The sequence below is a fragment of the Phyllobates terribilis genome, unplaced genomic scaffold (assembly GCF_046119375.1).
Source record: "Phyllobates terribilis strain yellow unplaced genomic scaffold, ASM4611937v1 Scaffold_11__3_contigs__length_659146591, whole genome shotgun sequence".
Classification (NCBI taxonomy): Eukaryota; Metazoa; Chordata; class Amphibia; order Anura; family Dendrobatidae; genus Phyllobates; species Phyllobates terribilis.
The window spans coordinates 52,352,951-52,373,750 of record NW_027362771.1 but is presented as its reverse complement, the minus strand read 5'-3'; the positions used below and the strand labels follow the sequence as shown (position 1 = coordinate 52,373,750).

Genomic DNA, 20,800 nt, shown 5'->3' with positions numbered 1-20,800 from the left:
TCCTGGAACGCCGTCTCAGCTTCTGGAGACCACTTAGCCATAGCCGATTTTGTCCCTTTAAGGAGGTCTGTCAAAGGGTCGGCTATCATGGCGAAGTTAGGGATGAACCGGCGGTATTAGCCCATGATGCCCAGGAACGCTCTGACCTTCTTTTTTGAGAGAGGTTGTGGCCAACCCTGGATTGCTTGACTTTGTTTGGGGCTTTATCACACCTCTGCCTATGACATATCCCAAATATTTGGTTTCCTCCATGCCCATGCACATGGTCACCTTCTCCTTGACATCCTGAGACATGGGTATTTGCCAATATCCTTTTGTCAGGTCAAGGGAGTTAATGTACCTGGCCGGTCCTAACGTTTCAATCAGTTTGTCTACCCTGGGCATTTGGTAGGTGTCGAATCTCAAGACCTCATTGAGTTTCCTGTAGTCATTGCAGAACCGCCATTCTCCATCTGATTTTGGCACCAAGACTATGGGACTGGACCAGCCACTCTTGGACTCTTCAATGACTCCTAGACCCAGCATGTGCTTCACCTTTTTCGAGATTATCTCTCGGCGGGCTTCAGGAATCCAGTATGGCTTCAAGTTTTCTCGGACATGAGGCTCTGTAAGCACCTAATGCTCTATGATCTGAGTACACGCTGGTAGATCCGAGAACAGGTCCCTGTTCCACTGCAGCAACTTGTGGCAGTGTTGTTTTTGGGCACGTGACAGCGACTCTGCCACCTTAACCTCTCCCACATCGGCTTCCAACCTCGCCACCAAACACGGAGCTTCCACAGGCTCCCTATCTTGCCATAGCTTAATCAGGTTGATGTGGTACGCCTGGTAGGGCTTCCTTCTCCCTTGTTGGTGGACTTTACAGTTGACATCACAAACCTTTTCCACTACTTCATAGGGGTCCTGCCACTTAGCCAGGAATTTTCTCTCCATCGTAGGTACTAGCACCAGTTCCCGATCCCCAGGGTTGAAGTGTTTCACCCTCGCCGACAAATTGTACACCATCGACTGTGCCTCTTATGCTTTGAGGAGGTGTTCTTTCATAATGGGCATCACATCTGCAATCCACTCTTGCATCTGGGCCACATGTTCAATCACACTCCTGGAAGGTGTAGACTCCTTTGCTATGTCCAGGAGATCACAGGGGTGTCAGCCATATAACAGCTCAAATCCAGTAGATCCAGCTCAAATCCAGGGGAGAATTCAGTAGAGGCCTGTGGAACTTCTCTAATGGAGAACAAAGGTACGGCAGTAGACAGTCCCAGTCCCGGCCGTTTTTCCTATGACATTCTTTAACATGGCCTTCAAAGTTTTATTAAACCTCTCCACTAAGCCATCTGTCTGGGGGTGGTAGACTGAGGTCCTGAGTTGTGTGATCTGCAGGGTCCTGCACAACTCCCTCATCACCCTTGATATAAATGGAGTCCCTGGTCCGTTAGGATCTCGTTAGGCAACCCTGTTCTAGAGAGGATGTGGACCAACTCCCGGGCTATACATTTGGCAGAGGAGTTACGAAGTGGCACGGCCTCTGGATACCGTGTAGCATAATCCAGTACCACCAGGATATACTGATGTCCTCTGGTGGACTTGACCAGGGGTCCCACTAGATCCATGGCTATGCGATCAAATGGCACTTCAATGATCGGCAATGGCACTAAGGGGCTGCGGAAGTGAGCCACAGGGGAGGTCAGCTGGCAGGTGGGACATGACCTACAATAATTTACAATTTCTCGGGCCAATAGAGCCTCTTGGGGAGCCTTTCTTGGGTTTTCTCTACCCCCAGATGACCACCCAACACATGTGTATGGGCCATATCTAACACACTGCGCCTGTAGGGCCCTGGCACTGCTCGATTACCTCCCCTCTGAGCTTGGTGACCCGATATAGTGACTCCCCATTTACGGCAAAGTACGGATATCGGGTGTCAGCCCCCAGATCTTGAGCAACACCATTAAGAACAGTTACATTATCAAACGCCCCTTTTAGAGATAAGTCCCTGAGCTGGATGGTTCCAAAGTTACCTCCGGACACCTCTAGTTCAGGGATGTTGGCTTCCGGGGATGCTGCCTCATCCTCATGCCCAACTAAAACACCCAACTAACACACAAAAGGGAAACCCATCGGCTGCGGCCTGCAATGAGGTTTCTTTTGGTGCGAACTGGTTGTTGTCCAGACAACCCGGCTTCTTCCAATTCTCCCACAAGTCCTAAAACAAGGCAAAGTCGTGCCCTATTATGACAGGGTGCAACAGGTCCTTGACTACGCCCACCTCATGGGATTCGGCACCACAGTTGGTGTCTATGACTACTCGGGCCACAGGGTAGTCCTTAGCGTCACCATGAATACAACGGACGCCGACTTTTTTCCCAGGAACCAGCCGATGAAGAATTGTGGCCCTTACTAGGGTTACCAAACTTCCCGAGTCTAACCGAGCAGTTACTTGCACTCCATTCACTGACACAAGGCATGCCTGTGGTCCCTCGCCTGGTTGAGAGACAGCACTGCAGGCAGGATATGCAAAGTATGAACAGATATGCCCAATTAACTCTCTCAGCACTACGTGTGCTGGAGCATGCTTTTCCCCGGTTTACATCACCGAAGCTACCAACCTTGGTGATAGATATCTCCCCTCAAGGACCTGTCCGGCGGCCATCTTACAATATACAAAGGATCCAATTTAAATTGCTTGTTCTCACCCACAAAGCTCTCCACAGCGTGACACCCCCCTACATCTCCTCCCTCATTTCTGTTTATTGGCCTACCCGTTCTCTACTCTCCGCAAGTGACTTTTGACTAACATCTGCATTAATCTGTACCTCTCACTCCCGGCTCCATGGCTTCTCCCAAGTTGCACTTATTCTTTGAAATGCTCTACCCCAAGAAATTAGGACTAATCACAACTTACACAGTTTTAGGCGCTCCCTAAAAACATGTCTGTTTACAGTGGTCTATCACGTTCCCTTTATATATATATATATATATATATATAGCCCATTCACTATTTCTCTGAACATAATTCTCCATCAAACCCCCAAAGCACTACAAATATTGGCTGGTGACTAGCTCATGCAGCCTTTATCTATCCCCCATTCCCTCAAGATGGCTGGACTGTCATTGTAAAAAAGCACCTGTACTTTGTGTCACCCCCACCTTACTGTAGATTGTAAGCTTTTGCAAGCAGGGTCATCATTATTTTTCCTTTAATTATTGTATTATCTTTAACCCCTTACCGACATGTGCTGTACATGTATGGCACATGTCTTGTCTCTCCCTTTGGCGCGAGCTCCGGCGATGAGCCTGCACCTTTGCTGGGATATGACAGCTGATCTGATCTGCTGTCGTGTGACCCTAACATCCGCGGGTGGAATCACGATCCACCCGTGGCTGCTAACTAGTTAAATGCCGCTGTCAATCTCTGACAGCAGCATTTAACATGACCGTGGTGGAAGGACGTCATAGGTCCCACCTATCAGCGACCGTGTCACATGACCAAGGGTTGCCGATGGGTTGGCATGACAACCCGGGGTCTGCAGGAGACCCCTGCAGTTGTCACTGCCAGGATGCTATGAGCTCCGCCCAGCGGTCGGCGATCATGGCAAGTGAGCAATTCTGCTATACACAGGCGGTCTGATGATCGCCTGTGTGTAGCACAAATTATCAGATGATCGCAGCTTCTAGTCTCCCATGGAGACTATTGAGGCATGTAAAAAGTAAAAAAAAAAATGTTTAAAAAATATTAAAAAAATATAAAACTTTAAATTACCCCCCTTTCACCCCATTTAAAATAAAACAATAAAAAAATCAAATATACACATATTTGGGATCGCCGCATTCAGAAGCGATCCCATTAATTAAGAATTGATTAAGAATTAATCTGATCGGTAAACGGCGTAACGAGAAAAAAAATCTAAGTGCCAGAATTACGTTTTTTTGGTTGCCGCAACATTGCAATAAAATGCAATAACGAGCGATCAAAACATCGTATCTACTCCAATATGGTATCAATAAAAAACGTCAGATCGGCGCACAAAGAATAAGCCCTCACCCTGCCCCCGATTCCAAAAAATGGAGAGGCTATGGGTCTCAGAAAATGGCAACTTTTTTTCTTTTAAGAAAATTTGGATTTTTTTTTACCACTTAAATAAAAAAGAACCTATACATGTTTGGTATCTACAAACTTGTAATGACCTGGAGAATCATACTGCCAGGTTAGTTTTAGCATTTAGTGAACATGGTAAAAAAAACAAAATAAACAACTGTGGAATTGCACTTTTTTGCGATTTCACCGCACTTGGAATTTTTTTTCCCGTTTTCCAATACATGATATGGTAAAACCAATGGTGTTGTTTAAAAGTACAACTTGCCCTGCAAAAAACAAAGCCTTAACATGGCCATATTGACTGAAAAATAAAAAAGTTATGAATCTGGGAAGAAAGGGAGCAAAAAACAAAAGCGCAAAAATGGAAAATGGCCCTGGGTAAAGGGGTTAACTATGTTACTTATGACTGTTGTATATGAACCTCTGACTTGTAAAACCCTGCGGAATATGTTGGCGCTATATAAATAAAGATTATTATTATTATTGTCATTAGCTCCTGTATATGAGAAACCACAGCCTCCGCTTCAGACAGCTGTGCGATCGGGACTGTGCATATAAGCAGAAGTTGAAGCTCAGAAGTCTCTGCACTATCTAATATGTATAATCATCTTATCCCGTCTGTCTGTCTGTCTTTCTGTCCAGGAAATCCTGCCTCGCTGATTGGTCCGGCCGCGGCCAATCAGCGACGCGGGATTTCAGAAAAAGATGGTGGCCGTTAGCGGCTCATCTGCCGCACGGAGGTCAGCGCCCATGCAGCCGGGAGATGACCCCCGGCTGCTCGCAGCAGAAGTACCCTGACCGGCGGCGCCGCTGATCTCCATGCGGCTACCGTCGGGAGATCAACGGCTAGGGCTGCTGATCTCCCGACGGCAAGTGTGAAGGGAGGACCGGGGAGCGGCGCCGCCGGTCGAGATACTTCTGCTGCGAGCAGCCGGTCATCTCCCAGCTGCTCACAGCGGAAGTACCCGCACAGGCAGCGCCGCTCCCTGGTCCTCACTAACACTATTCGCTGATTGGTCGCGGCCACCGGCCGCGACCAATCAACGATTTTGGCGCCAAATTTAAACACGCTCTCAGGTCTTCAGTAACAGGGTTCGCTGATTGGTCGCGGCCACCGGCCGCGCCTAATCAGCAATATTGGCGCCAAATTTAAACACCACTCTGCACAGAGGTCAGCGGCGATGCAGCCGGGAGATGACCGGTGCTAGCCGGTCATCTCCCGGCTGCTTGCAGCAGAAATACCCAGACCGGCGGCGCCGCTGATCTCCATGCGGCTACCGTCGGGAGATCAGCGGCTAGGGCCGCTGATCTCCCGACGGCAAGTGTGAAGGGAGGACCGGGGAGCGGCGCCGCCAGTCGGGATACTTCTGCTGCGAGCAGCCGGGAGATGACTGCACAGGCTGCGCCGCTCCCCGGTCCTCACTAATACGATTCGCTGATTGGTCGTGGCCGCCGGCCGCGACCTATCAGCGATTTTGATGCCAAATTTAAACACCGCTCTGCTGATTGCGCCCGGTCGGCCGCATACATATTCTAGAATACCCGATGTGTTAGAATCGGGCCATCATCTAGTTTATATACAGTACAGACCAAAAGTTTGGACACACCTTCTCATTTAAAGATTTTTCTGTATTTTCATGACTATGAAAATTGTACATTCACATTGAAGGCAACAAAACTATGAATTAACACATGTGGAATTATATACTTAACAAAAAAGTGTGAAACAACTGAAAATATGTCTTATATTCTAGGTTCTTCAAAGTAGCCACCTTTTGCTTTCATGACTGCTATGCACACTCTTGGCATTCTCTTGATGAGCTTCAAGAGGTAGTCACCAGAAATGGTTTTCACTTCACAGGTGTGCCCTGTCAGGTTTAATAAGTGGGATTTCTTGCCTTATAAATTGGGTTGGGACCATCAGTTGTGTTGTGCAGAAGTCTGGTGGATTCACAGCTGATGGTCCTACTGAATAGACTGTTAGAATTTGGTAAGAAAAAAGCAGCTAAGTAAAGAAAAACAAGTGGCCATCATTACTTTAAGAAATGAAGGTCAGTCAGTGCGAAAAATTGGGAAAACTTTGAAAGTGTCCCCAAGTGCAGTTGCAAAAACCATCAAGTGCTACAAAGAAACTGGCTCACATGAGGACCGCCCCAGGAAAGGAAGACCAAGAGTCACCTCTGCTTCTGAGGATAAGTTTATCCGAGTCACCAGCCTCAGAAATCGCAGGTTAACAGCAGATCAGATTAGAGACCAGGTCAATGCCACACAGAGTTCTAGCAGCAGACCCATCTCTTCAACAACTGTTAAGAGGAGACTTTGTGCAGCAGGCCTTCATGGTAAAATAGCTGCTAGGAAACCACTGCTAAGGACAGGCAACAAGCAGAAGAGACTTGTTTGGGCTAAAGAACACACGGAATAGACATTAGACCAGTGGAAATCTTTGCTTTGGTCTGATGAGTCCAAATTTGAGATCTTTGGTTTCAACCACCGTGTCTTTGTGCGACGCAGAAAAGGTGAACAGATGGACTCTACATGCCTGGTTCCCGCCGTGAAGCATGGAGGAGGAGGTGTGATGGTGTGGGGATGCTTTGCTGGTGACACTGTTGGGGATTTATTCAAAATTGAAGGCATACTGAACCAGCATGGCTACCACAGCATCTTGCAGCGGCATGCTATTCCATCCGGTTTGCATTTAGTTGGACCGTCATTTATTTTTCAACAGGACAATGACCCCAAACACACCTCCAGGCTGTGTAAGGGCTATTTGACCAAGAGGAAGAGTGATGGGGTGCTACGCCAGATGACCTGGCCTCCACAGTCACCAGACCTGAACCCAATCGAGATGGTTTGGGGTGAGAGAGACCATAGAGTGAAGGCAAAAGGGCCAACAAGTGCTAAGCATCTCTGGGAACTCCTTCAAGATTGTTGGAAGACCACTTCCGGTGACTACCTCTTGAAGCTCATTAAGAGAATGCCAAGAGTGTGCAAAGCAGTCATCAAAGCAAAAGGTGGCTATTTTGAAGAACATAGAATATAAGACATATTTTCAGTTGTTTCACACTTTTTTGTTAAGTATATAATTCCACATGTGTTAATTCATAGTTTTGATGCCTTCAGTGTGAATGTACAATTTTCATAGTCATGAAAATACAGAAAAATCATTAAATGAGAAGGTGTGTCCAAACTTTTGGTCTGTACTGTATATCTGCCTTATTATACTGGAATGTAACTGTGTTTGCTGCATAGGAATTGAATCTCTGTTGAATCATCATCTGTCTGGATACACCTGTGTATTCGTGCAACAAGCCCCTCTGGCATCCTTGTTTTCTGGACTATTTGGAGTGCACCACATTAAATCACACTACCATGATGCAGAGGTTAATTAAGTGCACCCTGGCGTCACAAACTTTATTTTCTTTTCTTTTTGTCACTGTCATAGCAGTATCGTCCGCAAAACACATGGTGCATGACCTATGGCATTACATTACACTAGATCCCACAAAGTAGATGACATTTTATTTATCTTACAAGGCTTTCATTTGAATGGCTTTTATTCATAATTGATACTTCCAGTTGACTTTAATGATATGTTGATATATGCATAATATAGTATGCTTTGCCATGGTAAAAATTATTCTAATGGTATGGTTCCATTTAAAAATAATTTTACATCTTCCACCAGGTATATCATATTTTCGTAAACTTGGTAAACATTATAGCAAAAACTGTGGTTTCCTTCATCTACTGCAAATGATAAAAAGAAAGAAAATTATTTACAGACGTTAGTATGGCTGATTATATAATGATTATAAGCGCTGAAGAACTTGACATTCCATTTCTTTAAAACTATACTGGATACTTACTAAACACGGCATCGTGTATTGCCATTAAAATGATCATATGGGTTATCTTGACTCAGTATGCTCAAACAGGTCCAGCAGAAGTTTTGCTTACACCCGGAACAGGTCATTCTGTTACAGCCATCAATTTTCTGTTAAAAACAAAAAGAACAATACATCCTCAATTGATCTTCTAAAAGGTAAAATATATGGTTTAGAAGATAACATTATTTCAGTTCAAAACTCAAATTGCAATAGATTTCCTGAATTAAGGGGCCCCAGTAGACCTTATGTCCACTAAACCTATTGTATTCAGCATCACACAGAGATTATAGTCCAGCAGGTCCGGACAACATTGTGTGTACTCGTGTTTCACGGACATCTGAATTTGGCCTTAGACTGGCAGTGCTTATCAATCACATTTTATATTTCTTTTTTTTCCGTTGAAGGGGATTTCCGGGCAGGGCTAGTCATTGTCCTGCATTGTAGCATGTGGATCCTAAGGCTACATTCAGATGTCTATTTTTCACGTATGTGTTCTATCTGTGATTATCATGGATATAACACATGCCTATTTTAGTCTATGGGAATTTTCCCAAGTCTGTGTTATTTTGCAATTGTACACAAAAAATAACGAAAATATGTCTGTTTTTGATCCAAGTCAAGGATCAAACTTGCCAATGCAAGTTTATGGGTCCATGAAAAACATGGACAGCACACGGATGCCATCCATGTGTCAGCCAAGTGCTGTCCCTTTTTGTTTACTGTTTAATGGTTAAAAGAAGTGTAACATACCTGGCGGCGTCCTTGCATAGTGGTCCATCTCCCACTGTGCAAGAGCGCACACTTGATCTCCAGTCCAGAATGTCTCTCTGGCTTCCCTCCATGCTGTCTGTTTGTGTCTGTTGCTGCTGCTTAAGGGCGGCGCCCGATCACTTCCTGCTTTTTGTACCTGCTGTGGGTCACACCCCTTGTGCGTCCTCAGCCTATTGCTGTCTGTCACCTGGTATTTAACCCAGCTGCCTCAATCAATCCCTGCCTGAGCATTGTGTTTCATTCAGTGTGTGCTTTCACTCTGAAGGTGCCAGGTCCCGTTCTGTGTTCTCTTGTCTGCCTATCCTGGAGGCTGTATTTCCAGGCCTGTCTGAACACGCTCCCGCCTTCTAGGGGCCGATTACCTAGACCCGCTCCTGTATCTTGTCTGTCCTGTCTGAACACGCTCCTAGCCTGTTCCTCCCGCCTTTTAGGGGCCGATTACCTAGACCCGCTCCTGTATCTTGTCTGTCCTGTCTGAACACGCTCCTTGCCTGTTCGTCCCGCCTCTCTGGGGGCCGTATTCCCAGACCCGCTCCTGTATCCCGCTGCAGTGTCGGTCTCCTCCGTACACTCAGTTCCAGTCTGTACTCTCTCCTATCTTTTACCTGTTTTTTCTCTATGTCCGTTCCTTTCCTTTTTCTGCAGAGTCTGAACTCGTACCTAACTCCTGCTTGTTGTCTCTGTACTCCCGTTTGTGAGTTTGTGGTCCACTCGCTACTTCACTGCAAGTACCCTGTGGGTATCTGGCTCTGCCTTTCCCTTCCTGTCTGTTCCGTGTGAACAGAGCCCTGTCCGTCCTGCTCTGACTCCTTGCTCACTGCTCCGGCAGCCTTGCTCCGCTCTGACCCTTTTGCTCACTGCTCCGGCAGCATTGCTCCGCTCTGACCCTTTTGCTCACTGCTCCGGCAGCCTTGCTCCGCTCTGACCCTTTTGCTCACTGCTCCGGCAGTCTCGCTCTGCTCTTATCCCTTTTCTCACTGCTCCGGCAGTCTTGCTCTACTCTTGCTCACTGCTCCAGACGGCCTCGTCCTGCTCTGACTCCTTGCTCACTGCTCTGGCAGTCTCGCTCAGCTCTGACCCTTTGCTCACCGCTCCTGGCGGTCTCGTCCTGCTCTGCCCTTGCTCACCACTCCAGGCGATCTCGTCCTGCTCTGCCCTTGCTCACCGCTGCAGGCGGTCTCGTCCTGCTCTGCCCTTGCTCACCGCTCCAGGCGGTCTTGTCCTGCTCTGCTCTTGTTCACCGCTCCAGGTGGTCTCGTCTTGCTCTGCTCTTGCTCACCGCTCCAGGCGGTCTCGTCCTGCTCTGCTCTTGCTCACCGCTCCAGGCGGTCTCGTCTTGCTCTGCTCTTGCTCACCGCTCCAGGCGGTCTCGTCCTGCTCTGCTCTTGCTCACCGCTCCAGGCGGTCTCGTCCTGCTCTGCTCTTGCTCACCGCTCCAGGCGGTCTCGTCCTGCTCTGCTCTTGCTCACCGCTCCAGGCGGTCTCGTCCTGCTCTGCTCTTGCTCACCGCTCCAGGCGGTCTCGTCCTGCCCTGCTCTTGCTCACTGCTCCAGGCGGTCTCGTCCTGCCCTGCTCTTGCTCACCGCTCCAGGCGGTCTCGTCCTGCCCTGCTCTTGCTCACCGCTCCGGGCGGTCTCGTCCTGCCCTGCTCTTGCTCACCGCTCCGGGCGGTCTCGTCCTGCCCTGCTCTCGCTCACCTCTCTGGGCGGCCTCACTCTGCTGTGTTTGTCCGCCACATCTGTGGTTCTGTTCCAGAGTCCCAGTGTGTACTAGGTCTTATCCCGCCTGTGTTCCTACCTGCTAGTGCCTTCCTGTCTGCACTCTAGCCGTGCTTGCCTGTACCCCCCTGCCTGCATACCCGCCTGCCTGCATACCAGTCGTGCCTGCCTATTCCCACCAGTCTGTGTGCCAGCCTAACCAGTCTGTTCCTGTATTCCCCTGTGTGGGTCAACAGCCGTGTCCGGGGTCTGTCCTGGAGTAGCACCTGGTCCCTCTGCTCGGTTCCTCCTTGGTGCACTGGCGTCGTATGCCGTCGTGCGACCCTGGTCGGATCGGGTGAATACCTAGTTACGCCCCTCCAGGCATTCACTCTCCGGCACGGTCCAGTGGAATCACACACACACGCCGCTCAGCCCGGGCGTGTGCATTACAGCATGCTCAGGCCATGGTTCCCGTTGAGCCCCACGGCCTTCGCTCTCTGAGATGTTTTCCAGCGAATACGTGCATTTAAAATAAATAAATACATTTTTTTTTCCTTAGCTGAGTTCCAGGCGAATTACGCACCCGTCCAGATGGATCTATCAGCTCTCGTTCCTGCGGATCCGCCACGTTACTATGGGGATCCAAGACAGAGTCGTTTATTTGTGGAGCAATGCATGCTACACTTCAAGTTCTACCCTCTATGTTTTCCCACAGATCGGGTTAAGGTGGGATTCATGATGTCTTACCTAGCGGGTGATGTCTTGAATTGGATCATTCCCCTATGGGACGCACAGGATCCTATCGTCCTAGACATAATGGCCTTCCTGGTGGCCTTTCTAATGGTCTTCGATGATCCTAACCCGGAGGCTCCTGCTGAAGCTTCACTTCCCAGTATCCCAGAGCAGCCCCGATGGGTAATGTGTGTGGGTAGCGCAATAGTCCTCAAGCCCAATGAGACTACTGCCCACCCAGAATCCTCACAGGGTGACTACACTCTCCGGAATACTTCTCCCAACCTCAAGAGGCAGTCCAGACGTGCTAGACGTAGAGGCAAGCCGTCACGCCAGGGTCTGTCCTCCCTGAGACCTCCTGACCCCAACCTTGAAGTCCCTACTGAAGCTTCATCTCCCTGTATCCCGGAGAAGCCCCAACGGATAATGTGCATGGGTAGTGCACCAGTTCTCCTGCCCGAAGAGACTGCTGCCCACCCAGAATTCACACCGGAGGACCCCCTGTTGCCTCCTGAATCCCCCGGGATACCACTTGAGGACAATTGGAGAGAGACTTCCCTATACCCTGCACCTGATACTTCGCCCGCTTCGTCTAGTGAGTCCGACCTAGTGTTCTCCGAAGCAGAGGTTACCCCTGAGTCTCTACACCCCTCCGATCAGGCGGAGGATCTCCAGTTGTCTCCTGAACCCTTCGGGGTGCTACCTGGTAGCGAATGGACAGAGACTTTCCTATACTCGGTACCTGATACCTCGGCTGCTTCATCCAGTGAGTCCGACCTAGTGTACTCTGAAGCAGAGGTTACCCATGAGTCTCTTCACCCCTCCGACCTGGCGGAGGACCTCCAGTTGTCTCCTGAGCCCTTCGGGGTGCTACCTGGTAGCGAAAGGACAGAGACGCTCCTATACTCTGTACCTGATACCTTGCTCGCTTCGTCCAGTGAGTCCCACCTGGTGTACTCTGAAGCAGAGGTTACTCCCGAGCCTCTACACCCCTCCGACCAGGCGGAGGACCTCCAGTTGTCTCCAAAAACCTTCGGGGTGCCACCTGGTGGTGAATGGACAGAGACTTTCCAATACTTGGTACCCGATACCTCGCCTGCTTCATCCAGTGAGTCCGACCTAGTGTACTCTGAAGCAGATGTTTTCCCCGAGCCTCTGCACTCTTCTGACCCGGCAGAGGACCTCCAGTTGTTTCCTGACTCCTCCGGGGTACCACCAGATAACAAAGAGACAGTGACTTTTTCTCACCCTGTACCTGATAACCCATCTATTTCTTCCTGTGAATTTGACAAGATGTACCTCGAAGCAGAGATTACCCCCAAGTCTCTGCTCCCCTCCAACCCGGTGGAGAACTTCCAGTTGTCTCCTGTACCCTCTGGGGTGCCACCTGAAAATATGTGGAGAGAGACTTCCTTGTGTGCTGTTCCTGGTACTCCACCCGTTTCGTCTGTTGCTGAGGATGGCTGGATAGGAGGTAGCATCCTAGCTAACCAGATGAGACCAGTTTTTCCTGTGGACAGTGGAAGTGATCTCCTTGAAGTGAAGGATTGGCCCTCGAATTCCCTGCGGAAGATTCTGGCAGGCCTGAAGAAGAGGGGGCGTAAGGGGGGGGGGGGGTACTGTAACATACCTGGCGGCGTCCTTGCATAGTGGTCCATCTCCCACTGTGCAAGAGCGTGCACTTGATCTCCAGTCCAGAATGTCTCTCTGGCTTCCCTCCATGCTGTCTGTTTGTGTCTGTTTCTGCTGCTTAAGGGCGGCGCCCGATCACTTCCTGCTTTTTGTACCTGCTGTGGGTCACACCCCTTGTGCGTCCTCAGCCTATTGCTGTCTGTCACCTGGTATTTAACCCAGCTGCCCCAATCAATCCCTGCCTGTGCATTGTGTTTCATTCAGTGTGTGCTTTCACTCTGAAGGTGCCAGGTCCCGTTCTGTGTTCTCTTGTCTGCCTATCCTGGAGGCTGTATTTCCAGGCCTGTCTGAACACGCTCCTAGCCTGTTCCTCCCGCCTTCTAGGGGCCGATTACCTAGACCCGCTCCTGTATCTTGTCTGTCCTGTCTGAACACGCTCCTAGCCTGTTCCTCCCGCCTTCTAGGGGCCGATTACCTAGACCCGCTCCTGTATCTTGTCTGTCCTGTCTGAACACGCTCCTTGCCTGTTCGTCCCGCCTCTCTGGGGGCCGTATTCCCAGACCCGCTCCTGTATCCCGCTGCAGTGTCGGTCTCCTCCGTACACTCAGTTCCAGTCTGTACTCTCTCCTATCTTTTACCTGTTTTTTCTCTATGTCCGTTCCTTTCCTTTTTCTGCAGAGTCTGAACTCGTACCTAACTCCTGCTTGTTGTCTCTGTACTCCCGTTTGTGAGTTTGTGGTCCACTCGCTACTTCACTGCAAGTACCCTGTGGGTATCTGGCTCTGCCTTTCCCTTCCTGTCTGTTCCGTGTGAACAGAGCCCTGTCCGTCCTGCTCTGACTCCTTGCTCACTGCTCCGGCAGCCTTGCTCTACTCTTGCTCACTGCTCCAGGCGGCCTCATCCTGCTCTGACTCCTTGCTCACTGCTCCGGCAGTCTCGCTCAGCTCTGACCCTTTGCTCACCGCTCCTGGCGGTCTCGTCCTGCTCTGCTCTTGCTCACTGCTCCAGGCGGTCTCGTCCTGCTCTGCCCTTGCTCACCGCTGCAGGCGGTCTCGTCCTGCTCTGCCCTTGCTCACCGCTCCAGGCGGTCTCGTCCTGCTCTGCTCTTGCTCACCGCTCCAGGAGGTCTCGTCCTGCTCTGCTCTTGCTCACCGCTCCAGGCGGTCTCGTCCTGCTCTGCTCTTGCTCACCGCTCCAGGCGGTCTCGTCCTGCTCTGCTCTTGCTCACCGCTCCAGGCGGTCTCGTCCTGCTCTGCTCTTGCTCACCGCTCCAGGCGGTCTCGTCCTGCTCTGCTCTTGCTCACCACTCCAGGCGGTCTCGTCCTGCCCTGCTCTTGCTCACCGCTCCAGGCGGTCTCGTCCTGCCCTGCTCTTGCTCACCGCTCCAGGCGGTCTCGTCCTGCCCTGCTCTTGCTCACCGCTCCAGGCGGTCTCGTCCTGCCCTGCTCTTGCTCACCGCTCCAGGCGGTCTCGTCCTGCCCTGCTCTTGCTCACCGCTCTGGGCGGTCTCGTCCTGCCCTGCTCTCGCTCACCTCTCTGGGCGGCCTCACTCTGCTGTGTTTGTCCGCCACATCTGTGGTTCTGTTCCAGAGTCCCAGTGTGCACTGGGTCCTATCCCGCCTGTGTTCCTACCTGCTAGTGCCTTCCTGTCTGCACTCTAGCCGTGCTTGCCTGTACCCCCCTGCCTGCATACCCGCCTGCCTGCATACCAGTCGTGCCTGCCTATTCCCACCAGTCTGTGTGCCAGCCTAACCAGTCTGTTCCTGTATTCCCCTGTGTGGGTCAACAGCCGTGTCCGGGGTCTGTCCTGGAGTAGCACCTGGTCCCTCTGCTCGGTTCCTCCTTGGTGCACTGGCGTCGTATGCCGTCGTGCGACCCTGGTCGGATTGGGTGAATACCTAGTTACGCCCCTCCAGGCATTCACTCTCTGGCACGGTCCAGTGGAATCACACGCACACGCCGCTCAGCCCGGGCGTGTGCATTACAAGAAGGTTGGAAAAATTTTTTTCAAAGAGACAAATGGTTGCCACATTGATGGTAAAAACTGACACACATACTAAATCGGTATGTTTTCTTTTCACGTATGAGAAAAAAAATGTCTGAATGATGCCAAACAGTGTGTAATATACACAGTTACAATTCTGGTCTGATTGCCAGTTTAAGTGGCCATCACATGACTTCTTATATCCTATTTGTATACTTGCTGTCACTTGCCAACTAGCTTATTTTCCTGATTGTTTCAGTGTTCAATGAGAGAAGCAGGAAAAGAAGCTCATAGAAAAATGACCTCAAGTATACAAATCTCATGAAAGCTCAAACCAGCAAACAGAGCAAAATCCTACCAGTTTGTGTAGGATTTGGCATGGTACACAAAAGTAACCCTTATCTGGAACAAATCCTTTAAGTACTGTAGATGGAAAGTGCATGTTACAAGGCACATGCAATTTTAACAGAAATTGCAGTGGTTTTCTGATGTTTCTTTGCGAATGCAGTTTTTCAGGTGAAATGTGTGACGCTGAGTCACTTCTCGCGGACAAGCTAAGAGTCAGGGTAGCCAAGGCGTCCGAGGTGAAAAGCTAGCAGGGTAGGTCATAAACAAAGGGAAGAGACAAAGGAGTAGTCAGATAACAGTCTGAGGTCAGAATACTAGGAGGAAAGCAGATCAGAGCACAGGGAGCAGGCAAAAAGGATGGTCAGAACAAGGTCCAAGATCAGGCAGCAAAAGGATCCAAAAGCAGAACACAAGGCACAGAGAGACAAACCGCACAGAGCTGAATGTACATCTTGCAGAGATCTAGGGATGACAGCCCAGCTAAGTAGCTGGGCAATCACCTGGGACAGGGAACACCTGAATTCAGCCCAAAACATTGCAGTCTCAGATTGGCCAGCCCAACTGTCAATCAAAATACCGACAGCTTAGCATGCCCCTGCACCAGATGGTACAGCTGAACTATCAAAGTACTGACAGCTTTAGCACGCTCCTGCACCAGATTGTACAGCCGAACTATCAAAGTACTGACAGCTTTAGCACGCTCCTGCACCAGATTGTACAGCCGAACTATCAAAGTACTGACAGCTTTAGCACGCTCCTGCACAAGATTGGACGACTGAGCTGTCAGTAACTGCATCCCAGACACATTGAGGGGTGGAACTGTGACAAAATGCTTTCCAAAAATACATCAGGCCCACTGAAATCTTTGCAATGACTCCACAAATATCTTAAAATGGCTCTAGTCTCCACAGTATGTAACAATTATTGACATTTGTTAAAAAAGCCCCAAGCCTTGTTCACACTTCATTTATGCAGTGTGTTTGGGGGTTCTGTCTGTTTCCGATAAACCCAACCCAAAAGAGATATAGAGTGCTGTAACACAAACAGAGCTCAAATGAACTCAGTTTGCACTTTTTTTTCTGAAAGCATCCATTATTTCAGATTCTGTCTTTATAAAAGGACCCAGAACAAAAGTCTGCTACGTTTTTGTGCCTGTCTGAAAAATCAGACACTTTCAGAAAAAAGCACAAACCTAGACTATGGCTCTACTGGGGGTTCATTTGAATTCTCATTTTTAGGGATACTGAGACAGAAGCCCCAAACACATTACAAAATGGCACTGTGAGCAAATCCTTAGTAAGATCTCAAAACACCTTCAAATAGCATGTACAGCAATGTTACATTAATGATTCACAGAATCATAACTGGAAGTTGCATTCCTGCAGCATGGTGTGGCTTAGCTAAGGGGCATGGCTTATTGATCTTTGTGTCTTACTGCACATTGTCACATTCCTCTGCCCTGGTCCCTAGGCAGTGCCATACTAATACAGCGGTTACTGCTGGTCAATGGCAGCATGTGGCTGTTTAGCTTTTTATTGGCCATGCAAACTGTATAGCCAAATTCTAAAAAGAAGAGCTAAAGCAATTATTTTGATTTATTTATTTTTATACATTTTGTGTATCTAAATGTTTCCCCTTGAATATAATGTGCTAGAAGTGTCTGACTTCTGCTAATCTGCCTCTCACTGTTGAAATGCAGTCTCAGCTGAACCAAGTCTGCATTCTTTTTAAGGCATGGCGTGGATAGTTGCCAAAACACAAGATGACACAAACAATTTCTGAAAGTAACTTAAATAGCGTTTCTCTAAGATTTGCCTGAGAAATGACAGAGGAAAATGTCAGCTCTATCCTGCTGTTTCTCATACTTTACCTGAATGGGAGCTTTACAAGAAGGGCACGGCTTGGAGTTCTCTCCTATCCACTCCACATTCTTTAAATGTTCAACAACCTTTTTAAGTTGTTCAAATCTCTGCTCTAGTAATCTCTTTCCTTTCTTATCAGCAGCCTGATGCTCTTTAATTAATTCAGCGAGTTTTTCTGAGAGTAATCAAGAAAACATAACATATCTTTATTATAGGGCATTTTTTTTCTCTGAAATTTTTGGCTTATTCACAGCAACCATATGCCATAAATATCTGATAGATGCACTAATTTCATGAATTGCTATTGAGAAAAGAGAGATGGTTGCACATGTACTGTATGCCTTTATTTACTCCTATGGGAGTTTTGAAAAGAGGCAAGCAAGCATTTCAAGTGGATCTATTCTTGAGATGGGTATGAATCACACATATCCTGTGAATATGGTATAAATGCCCAAGATGGGAATAAAACTTCAAGTAAAAAGCAGTAAATTTAGCACAGAAAGGCATGTCAAAATTATGTCCATAGCAAGCAGTATTGGTATGGCTTTTATGCATTGTATTGTTAATGTGTTCCTTGAGAGAAAAATGGATGAGTCTCTGGATTCCTTCTAAACTGGAACTTCAACAGGTCATGTGGTTTCATTTGCATTCTTTTTGGCTGGTGGAGGATGTGTTTGAAAAGGAAATTGTAGTTAAACTAAGTGTTATGTGTGATCCAAGCATCTATACAGTGTGGTAGATCAGCTCAGTTGGTTGCACATAGATGTAGACACAGAAACACTGTGTAAGTCTTCCACTGGGTTTATTAAGAGTGCTGCATAAACCACGGTAATGTTAGAAAAAACAAACACGGCCTTCCCGGCCTAATAGGAAAAAAAAACATAACTTATGGCCCAATCCTTGTTGCTACTGGTAACAGTCCGCTTCAGGAACAAACAACCCAAGGTTTATCTTTCCTTCACATGACAAAACAGTTCCAGAGCTTCTGCCTCCAGACCCACCCCACACCAAATGCTGTAAAAGGTTAGTATTTTATCCTTTGACCGCTTCCCTTTCTACAGGTGTTTGATCATCCTAGTACTAAAGATGGCTGATTAACACCTTATTCCTTTGTGTGCTGGAACCTTTTTCCTATATTTAATTACTGGAGCGAACAATCTCAGTGCTACACATCCCCCCTCCAGTACTTTGCCAGTGACTTTATCACAACAGCTAGTGCTCAAGACCTGTCAGAAGCATCACTGCAGGACTACTATTGTATTGCAGGGTTTCCTCAGTTTTTCACCATAAATAAAATATAGTTTTGCTACAAATTATCAAAATTCTCAATTCACAGGTAAAATCTGTATTCAGTGAAGACAGATTTTTACATTACTGAGATAGATGGCACGCAAGCCGCACACCAGGGTCGGCGTCAGCACCCGGCGCACCCGGGCAAATGCCGGGGCCCTGAGCAGGCAGGGGGGGGCCCCTCACCGTCAGCGCCCGCTCCCCCCCCGCTTGCTCATGGCCCCGGCACCCGGCACAATACTTACCCCTCCCCGTGCCCCCGCAGCAGCTCCAGCATCCTCCGCGGCTGCTGCACTGTGACGTCTCGGGTCAGAGAGCGCGGTGATGTCTTTACACCGCGCTCTCTCCTGAGCAGTCACAGCGCAGAGCGGGATGAGGCCGGCGACGCTGGAGTCTGGAGCAGCGGCAGCAGGTGAGATGTGAGGTGAGTATTTGATTATTTTTTTTTATTATATGGAGGCCTGTGGCAATATAAGGGAGGGGGGTGAGGTGGGGGTGTGTGACATCCTGCATGGGGCATTATAAGGGGGGGGGTGACATACTGCATGGGGTATTATAAGGGGGGGTGGCGTGACATCCTGCATGGGGCATTATAAGGGAGGGGGGGTGACATCCTGCATGGGGCATTATAAGGGAGAGGGTGTGTGTGACATCCTGCATGGGGCATTATAAGGGAGGGGGGGTGTGACATCCTGCATGGGGCATTATAAGGAAGGTGGGGTTGTCATCCTGCATGGGGCATTATAAGGTGGGGTGACATCCTACATGGGGCATTATATGGGGGGGAACAGCCTGCATGGGGCATTATCTGGGGGGAACAGCCTGCGTGGGGCATTATGTGGGGGGAACAGCCTGCATGGGGCATTATGTGGGGGGGAACAGCCTGCATGGGGCATTATCTGGGGGGAACAGCCTGCATGGAGCGTTATATGGGGGCCAGTATTCTGTATGGAGCATTATATGGGGGCCAGTATTCTGTATGGAGCGTTATATGTTGGCCAGTATTCTGTATGGAGCATTATATGGGGGCCAGTATCCTGCATGGAGCGTTATATGGGGGCCAGTATCCTGCATGGAGCGTTATATGGGGGCCAGTATCCTGTATGGAGTGTTATATGGGGGCCAGTATTCCGTATGGAGCGTTATATGGGGGCCAGTATTCTGTATGGAGCATTTTATGGGGGCCAGTATTCTGTATGGAGCATTATATGGGGGCCAGCATCCTGTATGGAGCGTTATATGTGGGCCAGTATTCTGTATGGAGCGTTATATGGGGGCCAGTATTCTGTATGGAGCATTATATGGGGGCCAGTATTCTGTATGGAGCGTTATATGGGGGCCAGTATCCTGTATAGAGCGTTATATGGGGACCAGTATCCTGTATGGGGCATTTTATGGCGGCCAGTATACCGTGTGGAGCGATTCGCCGGTTTCTGAGCTATTGTGGAATTTACAATAGATATCACTCATGTAATGTAAGAAGTGAAATCTTTGCATTGTACTATATATATATTTCTCTTCGGTATCTGTGAGCATGGTTGCCCCCCCTCTGGTTTTGATCCTGGGTACGCCCATGATTTTATGTGATGTGGAAAGAAGAGGAGGAGGAGCTGCAGCCAAAGCTCCTTCCTTCTCCTGTCCCCTCCCATCTGTATAGAATCTTACTAATATTAATAACACAATAATGTAAAAATCTGTCTTCTGTCCGGAAGGCGGTAAGGCGAGCTATGCAAAAGATGACCCCAGGTGATGATGTTGAGGCATTTTTGTCTGTGTTTGGAAAGGGTAGCAGAGCGAAAAAAGCTACCGCCGGAGCAGTGGGCGGAGGTGCTGGCCCCCTATTTAACATGTGAACCCCAAAAGGCTTATTATGACCTGGCCCTACAGGATGCACAGGAATATGCCAAGTTAAAGACTAAGATATTGGCACGCTCTGGAGTGACTATGTTTGTTAGAGCTCAAAGGGTCCACCACTGGGCGTATTCTGGTGACAAACCCCCTTGCTCACAGATGTTTGACTTGTTACATCTAGTCCAAAAATGGTTGCAGCCAGAGTCTTCCACTCCTGGCCAGATGCTTGAGCGTGTGGTGATGGACAGATTCATTCATTCCCTTCCCAGGCCGGTGCAGACCTGGGTTGCTCAGGGCAACCCTCGGAACGCAGACAACCTCATTGGCCTTGTAGAGAGGAATCAAGTGGTCAAGAAATCCCTCGGGAAACCGGGCATAGTCACTTCCCCATTCTGGAATACCCAGAGGGGAGCGGGTTCACTACAGAGGTGGTTTAGTGCCACAACTGGGGGGCGTCCCAATCCCACTGAGGGTCCCGCAAAGGCTGTTAAGGATGTCGTCTGTAGGTGGTGTCATAATCCTGGACACCTAGCCGCCCAGTGTCATATGTCCCCTGAGCCAATGGACTGCAGCCTAAGCAGACGTTGTTATTACGCTTATCCGGTCTGCAGTGCAGACTGTCAACCCAGCGAGGGGTGACAGGC

At 49.0% G+C, this 20,800-nt stretch overlaps 1 protein-coding gene across 3 annotated transcripts in view; it reads right to left on the bottom strand.

Moving 5' to 3' along the window:
* The window catches only part of LOC141165557 (E3 ubiquitin-protein ligase RNF14-like), a 59,385-nt gene that overhangs the window by 10,176 nt on the left and 28,409 nt on the right, over positions 1-20,800 (bottom strand). For 2 of the 3 annotated variants that reach the window (XM_073651254.1, XM_073651252.1), the window contains exons 6-8: positions 17,024-17,190; positions 7,966-8,093; positions 7,602-7,846 (exon numbers count right to left, since the gene is read on the bottom strand). In XM_073651254.1, the coding sequence (XP_073507355.1) occupies positions 7,840-7,846; positions 7,966-8,093; positions 17,024-17,190 (302 nt within the window). In that variant the 3' untranslated portion in view covers positions 7,602-7,839. Of the gene's footprint in view, positions 1-7,601; positions 7,847-7,965; positions 8,094-17,023; positions 17,191-20,800 lie in introns of those variants that run through there. The other variant, XM_073651253.1, reaches the window with a different exon arrangement.